We start from the raw sequence: 12150 nt of genomic DNA, 5'->3' as shown, positions 1-12150 counted from the left end.
CAGTTTATTATTTTGTACATAAGTTAAATACTGGCTGTTTTTTCATCTAGCACACAAATACTTGCTAGCTTTATTATTACATTGAAATATAAAGTTGATCTAGGACATGCCCTACCCAAACTATAAATCTGCCTCACATTTTAAATTTACCTCCCCCTCCAATACAACATGGTTTTGCCCAGGTGCAAATGTTACTCCTTTTTTATGCTTTACTCTCCTTAATGACTCAGGCCCATAGTGTCTAAAAAATTATAAGAAGTATAATAAAGACCTAACTTTTTCAGATTTAAAGATATTGAACATGTTGTAATTGGAACCAGGGGGCAATGGAGAGTAACTAATATCACAAATTGGTTAAATTAGCAACACTTGCTTAGTTGGGTCTAAAAATATCAATATTGTTTCATTTTTTGATTGCTTAACTCCTATCTTGGGCTGTCAAATTGTGTTCAAATAATATATATATTAGACTTATAAAAATATATCTAATATATATTAATAATCATATCTCTAATATATACTTTATATATTATCTATAACAAAAAATATATCTATTTACCATTTTTATTTTCTTTACATTATTATTGTATTAAATTGTATTTGTATTGTTATTGTATTAAATATATTTATATCACTATAAATCAAACATAAATATACACAAATAATAAAAAACACATTATTATCTATTATTTAAGTAATAAAGTATATATTTTTATACCATTATTACAATTTTTTTCTATTCTCCATTCATCATATAATTATATATTGTATGCCAATACGTCAGTGTTTTATAAATTAATGTTTTCTATCTTTATTTAAAACAGTAAAAAATTAATTGAATTATTTTTATTTAGATTTGTAATATGAGATTTTTATATAGGCTCATCTAGAATAATTAGATTTATCTATTTTACAATTTACGTGTTTAAAATTACTATATTCTATATAAGCACTTAGTTCATACTTAATATATTAACCCCCATGCACCTTTGTATTAATGAACTCCAATGCTTACAATAATGGATTAATATGTTAGTTAATTAGTCTTAGGTGTATATATAGTTCTCACGGATATGTGCAGTCATTGCTATAATGAAGTGTAGCATTATACAAAACACACAAAGTTAGATTGCAGTTCTGTGACTGTGTGTGTTCGAATTTCAGGGGAATGTGACACAAAATCCAGATCAGGAGCATGCCTCCCAGATACAGCAGGCAGTTTCCTCACTTGATTCTGGATCTGAGCGACACCATCACCGAGACTCATTTGTGCAAGGCTCTTCCACGACTTTGATAAAGTCGTGGAAGACGAAACACGTCAGGGAATGGCGGATTGTATTCTCCACTTATGAGCAGTGTTGGGACAATGTTCTTCCTGGCCAGGAACTTGCCTATTCTTGGAGTGGAATCTGCGAATTGGTGGACTACAGATAAGCCTTTTTATGTGATTTCAATGTACGGGCACTTGCTTGTTTTCTGTGCTGTTTTGATATTAAAAGTTTTCGAAGAAGAGTCCTTTTGAAATTTGTCTGGCTACACTGGTACCTATGATCTGGAACGTATTACACTATTTGCTGCTTTTTTTGTTTGAGTTTTAGCACCGTTAGAATTTTATCCTGGAAGCCTGAAGACCTTGTCACCTTATACATCAGATAAGCAACTTTAATTGTTTTAGTACGAGTCTACTAAGCACTATTGCACTTTTTATGTGTTTTAAAGATTTTCACTATGTGTGGCGCTCTCTCTATCATCATCACCATTTATTTATATAGCGCCACTGATTCCGCAGCGCTGTACAGAGAGTTCATTCACATCAGTCCCCACCCCATTAGAGCTTACAGTCTAAATTCCCTAACACACAGAGAGAGAGAGAGAGAGACTAAGATTAATTTTGATAGCAGCCAATTAACCTACTAGTATGTTTTTGGAGTGTGGGAGGAAACCGGAGCACCCGGAGGAAACCCACGCAAACACAGGGAGAACATACAAACTCCACACAGACAAGGCCATGGTCAGGAATTGAACTGATGACCCCAGCGCTGTGAGATAGAAATGCTAACCACTTAGCCACCGTGCTGCCCTCTCTATATTTTTTTAATCTGTAGATTGACATTTTACAAACAAGTGTTCTAAAGAGAAGAAGCTGCCTACTACATATATGAAATTAGGTATATTTTATATTGGTTTTCACATACTGGTGTTTTACCTAGCGCCGAATTGGCTTATTATGTATATTACATATATATACAGTATATATATATATATATATATATATATATATATATATATATATATATATATATATATATAGTCATTATACACACAGCATATATCTTTCTATTTGCTAGTGCAAACAGACAAAAGGATCGGAGAGCTACATTCTCGAAGCAACGTACACAGACTCGCCACACTTGGTTTCCTATGTGGATAACATGTGTGCAGCACTCAGTGAACACATACAGATCAACATGATCAATAACAAACCACAGTGAAAAAGTGTTAATTTAGAGTTCTACAATGTATCATGTATTGTTTTTAAACATTTTAGGGTTCTGATAAAAACACAATTTCAAGCAGAATGTTTACCCAATTTTCAGTGCTTACGAGGTGGATAGACATGCTCTTTCTACATAAATAATTTAGATATCTAGTGATAAACGATTTACTTGATATTAATATAATGATCATTTTCATTTGAATTAGGCACATGTATTCATAATCTCAAGACAGATTCAATCAAATGGACTTTGCTACAAATTAAATATTCATTCCCTAGTAAAATAATATGTGTAACATACAAACACACATAGACATACAGCACATAAATTTATGTTTAAATACTTTAAAACCTCAGACTTCAGTTTATTGAGCATAAGCTGTTTTTTGCTCCTCGACACAGTGAAAAAGACAATAAAAATGAAATAAAATTAGATTACCTGGTCCCATGTTTGGACGATGCGTGAGTCATAAATTAAGACATATCCGATGGTTAGTAGGCAGGCATAGATCACTAGGGAAAATACTCGAAGCCACTTTCGTACAAATAATTCTGTGTATACCAAAACATAGAGAGCGCAGAATATCACCAGGGCCAAAAATACTGTGATTAAAAAGGCAAGATGCTTAGAAGGGTCCTGTGAATGGGAGAAAAAGAAAAGGTTTCAAAATAAACAAACTGAATGGCAGCACTGTAGCTAGTTGCTAGGCATTGGAATATTAAAGTAGATTAATAAAATAGATATTATTGCTTATTATTGTCCTATAAATTGGTTTCAGCTAATTGGCTATATAATAGGAGAATTTAAATACCTGGTACCTGTTTGTTGATGGACCCAATATATCTACACTCAACCGACCCTTTATTTATTGTTTTTAGAAGTCCTAGAAGTGCAGAGACCTAACTCCTACTCCAAAGGCCAGATAGCATGGTATTTGGGACACTATAATCTGCATCAGTGTCTATGCTCACCAGCTGTGTCTCAGGTAAAGAATGGTATGAGTAAGCTTTGAAATGAAACCCTCCAAAGTCAGATAGTATGTTTACATCTCATTGGCTGTTGATGTTAGATAAAGTGAGAGAACAGTGATGTGCTTGTTTAAGGAAATGTATTAGTGTCCTTTTATTTACCAAGCCCTAGCATATACAGTGTTGCTGTATAGTAGTAGAATAAAGCAAACCAAACCTGATAAACTTACAAAAACATAACGTTAAACAAGGTAATAAGGACCACAATGTAAAAGGTAAACAAGTGAAGTAATACAAAAGGCAAAATTGTTTTCCTAAAATAAGTCCTCTCATTGCAGTAAATGCAAATGGGAGAAGTTTAAAAGATTCAATGATAGATGGTAACAACTGGATGTCCTAAGGAGCTGCTAGATGCAGCAATAGGCTTTTGCTGCAAGACACCATACAACCCCTTCAAATGGAATGCGAACCTTTGTATAACAACTACTGGTTAGGTACATTTTCCCCATGTGCCCTTTTGGTAGCGTTCTTTCTATCGGGGTCATCTACTGATTCTATTGTGATTGAAAAGTCCAATGTGTGTTACACATCAATGGCCTTTGGATTCAGTGAGAGTTAAGTACACTTAAAATGATTGATCTGTGAGAGAGGAAAAGAAGAGTTTGAGTAGTAACAGAATACAGGTGAAGATGAGATCAAGAATTAGTATTTTCTTGTGTAGGTACATTAGCAAAAAAGGAAATAAGAAAAAACGAAAGCAGTCATAGACACATGCCAGGAGTTAGGTAGGCAGTGGACCTACAAAATTACTACTAGCACAAAACATTTGCGAGTAATTACTACATCAATATCCATGTCAATGGATACACATCTCCATTTGCTGTTAAAGAACCTACTGGTATCACGACATGTCCAGATAAGGACCCACTATGCTACTAGTGATTAGTACAGGCTAAACCCAGTAAGCAGAGTCTAATGAGAATACCGGTCTTCACAAAGGTTCCTTGCAAGTGAGGCTTTGCACTGTTGGAGATCCAGAAGTGGAATCCCAAGGCAAGTCCCATTGGGGACAGATAGGAGAATGGTACACATAGGCTGCAGTCAGGACTGGAAACACAGTTGTAAAATCAGAATATAATCCAGATTCCAAGCAGACAGCACTGGATCATAAATGGAAAATAAAGCAAAGGGTCCAGGTCACAAGCAAATGAATGTGATCAATCAAACAGTCGGTAGACAGTAATTCAGTAAAATAGCAAAGAAGCTTTGACAACTAATTATAAAAAACATTTTCAGGCACTGGTCAGAATGGTTTCAAAAAGCACCTGATGAAGTCATGACAAGAGCATGGCATGCACCCACAGCTCTGTACGTGCCTAATCGGCCGATCAATCCTGTGTGCACATTTTGGGGCTCATATTGTTAGTGAAGAACATGCAACCAGGTGGGCACAAAAGAAGGTGAGCAGAACTAGAGCCTCTGAGGATGTAGGATTATTGGTCGTGGGAATGTAGAAGTGCTGATATGAGAATAAGATGAGAATGGCCGGAGGCCTAGGGTCCACCTTGTCCCCTGAAGCTTTTTTAACACTATATTGTATGATATAAACCATATTAAGTGATGTAACAGCTGTGTGTCTCTCGCCTCTCCTGTATCCAATTACCTCTCTTCTGTGTGATTCCACTACCCCCTTATGTCTCCTGTGTTTTCACATGTCTAATTTGTGTACTTACACTTTCCCCCATATCTCATGTTCCTTCAATAATGCATAAAGTCTACCCTGTGTTTCTTCATCTCTCCCTCTGTTCTCCACGTTTTCCTTCTACTTTCCCTTATCCTTTGTCTGTCCACTCTCCTTGCGTTCCACTACCTACATTCCAGGTAACCCCCTCTCTCCCTGTTCACCTGCTTTCCTCAGACCCTTACTCACACCTTGCCCTGTCTAAACCTGTTCCTGCTCCTCTTTTTATTGTGGATACATTTTAAAATGTATCCGAGTTGCTGATTTCATTAGATTTTATTATCTATCATCATAATGATGGCGTCTGCAATAAAAGATTACAAAAGTTATAATGCTTAAAAAAATGACTTACACACACCATTTGATATCTTATTTCTTATGGTAATATATTGTCAATTGATCAGGTTTTGCAGCCACCATTGCACAGATTGACAGAGAATCACCAAACTAATGTAGGTGTGTGCATTTTAACCAGAGTGGCAAAACCTGATTGATTGACAATATATTACCAAGCCTTGAGGAACCACAAATATCAGCTCAGCCCCTTAGATTCACCCATGTTTGAGACTCACTCTATGTTTCCCGTGGCACTGCGATCCCCCCTTCCAACTCCGCCCCCTCCCCCCCATAATGGAGCTGATCCTTATCTGCTGACAGTTAATCTAATGCTCATATGCTCTGCAAGAAAAAAGGAACCTGCTTGTAAAAAGCACATGAGGAGCGTCAAAGGAAGTGGAGAGAAGAAGTGGCGGCATTTCAAACATATAGTATATGACAGCATAGAAATGTAAGTGACAGCTTCTAGATTTGACAGACTCCACTTTCTACATTATTCTGCCAGCACTTCAGATGAAAAGAGAATTTTGGAAGCAGTGGAGGAAACTGAATCATCAAATGGAACTTCATGGGGTTTTATTTGCCTTCTGGGGGAGGGGGGGTTGAGCACATTCAACTGTGCAAAAGGTGATGTTACTCATAGAAATCAATCTGACATTTAATTTCATTTTCTAAGCTGTGTTACAAAAACCAACAAGGACAGATAAAATAGCAGCTATGGTAATATACGAGGTAAGTCTATTAAATAACGAGACTGATTAAATAACTCACCTTTATTTACTGGTATTACAAATTTAATGTTTGTCCCCTTCAATATGCTTCCCATTTGCACTAACACATCGCTGTAGTCTTGTTTTCCACTGGTCGAAGGCATGGAGCAAATCAATTTCTGTCACTTGTTTCAACATATCTACCGTTTTCTTGTTTACAGCATCAACTGACTCAAAATGTGCCCATTTAAAGCACTGATTTAACTTTTGGGAAAAGATAAAAATCGAAAGGTGCTAAATCGAGCGAATATGGAGGATGTTCAAGTGTAGTAATGTGTTTGCTTCACAGAAAGTGCTGTGTGAGCAGGCGCATTGTCCTGGTAAAGAAAGAAACTGTTTCTGACTCTTTCTCTCAGCATTTGCAAAACTTCCTTATAATAATGCTGATTAACTGTTGTGCCTTCTGGAACCCATTCTTCCAAAATTACATCCTTGATATTGAAAAAAACAATAAACATTGCTTTGAATTTTGACAAGCTTTTTGCATTCTTTGTGACGACTGTGTTTTCCAGTGCATTGACTGTCCTTTGATTTCAGGATCGTACTGGAAGATCCAGGTTTCATCACAAGTGATTACTTTATGAAACAGGTTTGAATCTATGTCAAGTTTCTGCAGAATGTCAACACAACATTCCTTGCAATGTCTTTTTGCTCTAGTGTGAGAACCCTTGGCACCATCTTTGCACAAACTTTCGTCATGTTAAGATCCTCATGCAAACTTTTCCATACAGTGTCTTTGTCAATGTTCATGGATTCAGCTATCATTCGAACACTGAGTTGGCAGTCTTTTCGAACAATCAGACTGATTTTTTTCTACATTTTCTTCGGTTCTTGAAGTACAAGGTCATCCAGGGCGTTCATCATCTTCGAAATTCTCACGTCCCTCTCTAAATCTTTTGTGCCACTCAAACACACGCGCACGAGACAGGCAGTCATTTTCATAGGCCGTAGTAAGAATTTGAAAACATTCTGTTGGTGTTTTGTCCAATTTTACTACAAATTTCAAATTGACACCTAGTTCAACTTTTAAACTTAGCATTTTTTCGGCACTCTACAGAAAACACAACCAAACTAAATGGCGACTAACAATCAACTGAACGTCATAGAGTGTTGCAGCTTGTCATGCAGGTTCAAGGTTACTACGTATGCATTTATAACCGGTTCTGACTGCTTTGTTTACTAGGTGGAATCACAGTCTCACTATTTAATAGACATACCTCGAACACATAGAGAAAATGGTTTTCGGTAAATAGTGTATGTTGTGACAGTGACCAAATAAGATCACAGAAAATGTTAAAAGACAAATAGCAGTAGTATAAAATAACATTTTTTTCTTCACGCAGTCTTTAAGCCAGAGAGGCTTACTTGTCAGATCCCAGGGGTGTGCTTGAAAAATGGATCTGATTGGTCGCTGTGGGTTACACACCTTTTGTGCATAGTTACTTGTTCACCAATTTTCCTAAATATCTCCCCCATTATTCTCTTTAGGTTTATAAAATCTTGTCAGCTGCACCCATTGTGTGCTTCCACTTATATCATATGACTGACTAGGATATATTTACTATTCACTTTATAAACTGGCATTATTATGCACATGCTGATTCATATTTTTATAGCCCAGATTTAATGAATTATACATATAGTGCTGGTATACACTGACCAATAACAGCACTGCATGCATTCACTTAATGTGTTTGGGTAACTTTCAACTATTAATATACAAACTGTCTATACGGCACCTGCCGAATGCAGACAGACACAACAAACTGCAAGTTACGTACAATGCATATGTGCAATATGAAGTCCCATTAGAAAGCACAGAATAAAAAACATTAAATACACCTGTAATACTATAACCATTAATAAAAATACATCATCATTTATCATTTTTTTAACATGAAATACATATACTTAATGCCTACTGTACATAAAATGCAATTTTACAGTTGCTCTTTATTGCAAACACATGTTATGGCATGCATACGCATCCGTCATCACTACCAATCGGCATTTACATCTGCCCTCTAAGCTGGAGATACGGCTAAAAAATCACGTACCTGAGAGATGCTCAGAGCTTGAATTGGACAAATGTGCGTGCTCTCAACTTTGGCATGGCCCTACTGTACAATGCCTACGTGCATACGCCCCTTCCCTCCCCATTCTGCCCTTTAAATCATAGGCTGTCGGAAGTGTCATTTGCATTTGAACTTGAATTGCATGCACTTGGGTTCACTGGCGTAAAGTCTAATTCTGAGCATGCTTAGAGCAATTTCACGCAAAATACGGCATGCAACGGGACTTACGTTGTTTTATGAATCAGGTCCTTTATGTTTGTAATCAACCCAAAGCTGTTTGGTTGTACTCCGGATACACTTGTTAAACTCTGTTGGCGATTTTAGTACGTTAAATTCTCCAAGAATATAACGGGGGGGGGGGGGAGGATTTTTCACTATAAAAGACTGAAAACATTAGCGGCGAAATGGTCAAGAAATTAGTGTGCCAAGCCATGAGAAAGGTAGAAGACTGAAACACAAAGAAAAATGATAGAAGAGCATGGAGAAAGGACTTCAAAAGCTGGAAAACAAAATTCTATTGTTAGGAGTGCTCCTGACATCCTCTTGTTAGTAATGGTACCACTTAATTCCATTTGGAACCTTTCTTCCTATTAGGAGGACTATCCCTATAAACATCCCAATGCCTGTGATACAGCCATGAGGCTAACATAGGTGAATTCTAAACCCATAATCCTACTATAAACTTCCAGATTCTGAAAAGATGTTATGCTAACCAGATCTTACACAACAGTATGCAATTAAACACAGGTCTGCTGTACAGTATGATAAAATAAATGATACTTTTGCTGCTCGATGAGGTCATGCACGTAGTCACTATACAACACCATCAGTAACCAACACGAGCACAGCTAAACAATGTAATGGGAATGCCACAAGGCAGTGTGTCATAAGAGAGAGGCCATTTGTGGTCTCAATGTTTAAAATGTATATGTTAAACATTGAGCTGAAAATTCTGAAAACCTTATACGGAAAATCCAGGAAGTATTGTACACCATTATATAGCCGTCTTTACTATAGTGCACACAATGTTCCACTGTAAGAGGTCATTATAACAGCTCCCAATCAAAAAGACAAGATAGTGAAATTGACTTTTAAACAACCAGGAGCTCAATCACTAAAATTAATTCCACACAGCAGTTCAGTGGTATTAAAGAGGAACTATCATTAAATTGGGAAACGTATAAACACTTAAAAATGCATTTTTTAAACTTTGTCAGCATTTTATATCACAAATGAAAAAACAAATATAACCCAGACTTAATACAGTCTATAAATTCTTACCGTCAGCAAACAGCATACCTATCTTTTATAAATGGTTTTAAAACATGAGACCACTAATTGCCTAGTCTGAAATATAAATACAAGTTGTTTGTGGTAAGTATGTATCAAAATGTTGTTTAATGATTTTATTTGTGAGACTAAGTAACTAGTGTTCAGTAAGTTCTGCATCCAATCTGTAGAAACTAATGTATCCACTTTAAAGCCACTACCACATCTACTACATGCACCAAATGCACATACTCTCCAGTATGCATTGTATAGCCACTACTGCATCCATCCTATAGACATATCAATGCCACATTAGCAAACACTACAATAGCCAGATCAGTCAGTGAAAAGATTTCAGACTATTTGTTTTTATCGAACCAAATGGAAAATTGCTTAAAGTTAAAGGACAGTTAATCCCCAAAAGCTGAAATGAACATAAAATACAACGTTCAGACCTACTTTGACTTTTTAGCATTATTAAAAAAGAACCTGTCAGCACAAAGTCATTATTACATAAAATTGCAAAGGTTTTCATGTAAGTTATACTTAATGTGACATCACTGGCAATGCTCATGGATTTAAACCATCAATCTGCGGTCGGTACAGAGTATTTCAGTTACCTATGACATTGGAAAGCCAATTAAACAAGCTCGGCTTTACGCTACCCCAGAGTTAGGTATTAACACCGGGGCCGGATTAAGGGATGGAGGCCCCTGGGCTAAGGGGGCCTCCATTCCCCCGTGAGGGCCCCCCCCCCCCCCGTGATCCGAGCCGCCCCCAAGGCACTTACCTCCTCCTGGCATTGCAGTCCTTCCCTGGCGAGCTGCACGCTCTTTACTGAGGAGATCTCGTGACAGTGAGACTCACGAGATCTTCTCAGTAAGGAGACTACAGTGCGCCGGGGAAGGACCGCAGTGAAAGTGCTCAGCAGCATGGATCGCGCTGGGGGCGCCCCCGCCCCCGACCGATCAATACTGCTGCTGAGCACTTTCAAGGGCCCCTTGGATGCCCGAGGCCCCTTGGCTGTAGTCCAGTTAGCCCTATGGTTAATCCGGCCCTGATTAACACCCTCACCACCCTCCTAAGTAGTTTCAGATTTCTCTGAAGAAGAGAACAGACAACATTCTGGACAGATTTAGCTAAATATAAACCACAACGATTATTTCTGGTATACTAATCATCTCTATAATAACCAAGTGTTGACTCAGATTAATTTCCAAAAGCAACTTTACAAGATCTTTAACTACAAAAATCAATCAATATTAAAATGTCTTTAATGGGTGTAACATAACTATTATGCAAAACATAACATATATGAACTATATGTACAAATGGAAAAAGTATAGTTAATATATAATAGTATCTCTTTTAGGGCAGTGGTGCACAACACTCGGGCCGCAGGTCACACGTGGCCGGCAAAGCCATGTTTTGCTGCCCATAAAATCCAGACCAGATACTTGGAGGCCCTGGATGTCGGGACAAGCTTACTTCCTGCACTAAAAGTGTAGCCAAGAATCATGTTGCGGCATTGCCAAATTTTGCTATGGGGTCTGGCAGTGCCGTATTCAAACCCTGGTCAGAACTTTGACCTTGAGTTTAATTTTAATTTATGATGTTATTTAAAAATATGCTTTTGAGTGTACTCTGAGTGCATGCACTAATGATGAACTTAGAATGTTGTTTCGTAATATCATCATCATTACTATCTGTAAGGTGCCACAAACTTCTGCACAGCCAGACAGTTACAAACCATACAAAATACAACAGCAAATGCCAGGCAGGCAGCTTTAAGCAGTTTTAAGCACATCTAGTGGTCCTGTCCAAATATCATTCCCTTACGGTTATCAATCACCAGCTTGCTTCTCCGTGCCCCCGTCCTACACATTGAAAAATCATTGAACAAACTGATCTTGCATATATCATGCACCTTGAAATACCAAGTTGCTCGCAACTGGAAAAAACACCAAGAACTTATAAATCGCATCTAATTTATTTCCAAAATAGAGTAAATAACCAACCTTCAGAACAATGAAGTCAGCAATTGTCATAAAATGTGGGACTCATGGAATACTCATCATAATACCTCACTTCCAGGAAACTCTTGAGTTCAAGCAATTAATACTTACACCACCCACCTCCCTCCAACAAAATCCCACTTCTACCTCTCCCCATAACTAGACACTCCCACCCACAATGTGGTCCCCTACAGGTGTTCTTGCAAAACATATGCTGTACACAATCAATATGTCGTTTGGTGGAATTATGTACAGCAATTTTTTGCAATTTAATGTTTGTTTAATCTTATGTTACCTTCACATTAACAAAGTCTCAATGTATGTTTTGTTTACTGTATTGAGACAAAGGGTAGAGAGGACCAACTCATGATATCTTACAGCCTAGAGCAGTGATGGGTAATAGGTGGCCCCAGAGCTGCATGTGGAACTCTGAGCCTTAACCTGCAGCCCCCAAATGCTTTCTGCTTTTTGTTGGATT

The 12150-nt window shown here is 37.4% G+C and overlaps 1 protein-coding gene across 4 annotated transcripts in view; it reads right to left on the bottom strand.

Annotated features, from left to right (window-relative positions):
- The window catches only part of ADCY7 (adenylate cyclase 7), a 161941-nt gene that overhangs the window by 73001 nt on the left and 76790 nt on the right, over positions 1–12150 (bottom strand). For all 4 annotated transcript variants that reach the window (XM_075188855.1, XM_075188852.1, XM_075188853.1 and 1 more), the window contains exon 3: positions 2937–3134. In XM_075188855.1, the coding sequence (XP_075044956.1) occupies positions 2937–3134 (198 nt within the window). The remainder of the gene's footprint in view (positions 1–2936; positions 3135–12150) is intronic.

This window comes from Mixophyes fleayi, chromosome 10 (genome assembly GCF_038048845.1).
Source record: "Mixophyes fleayi isolate aMixFle1 chromosome 10, aMixFle1.hap1, whole genome shotgun sequence".
NCBI lineage: Eukaryota > Metazoa > Chordata > Amphibia > Anura > Limnodynastidae > Mixophyes > Mixophyes fleayi.
This window is presented reverse-complemented; position numbering and strand designations above follow the sequence as displayed.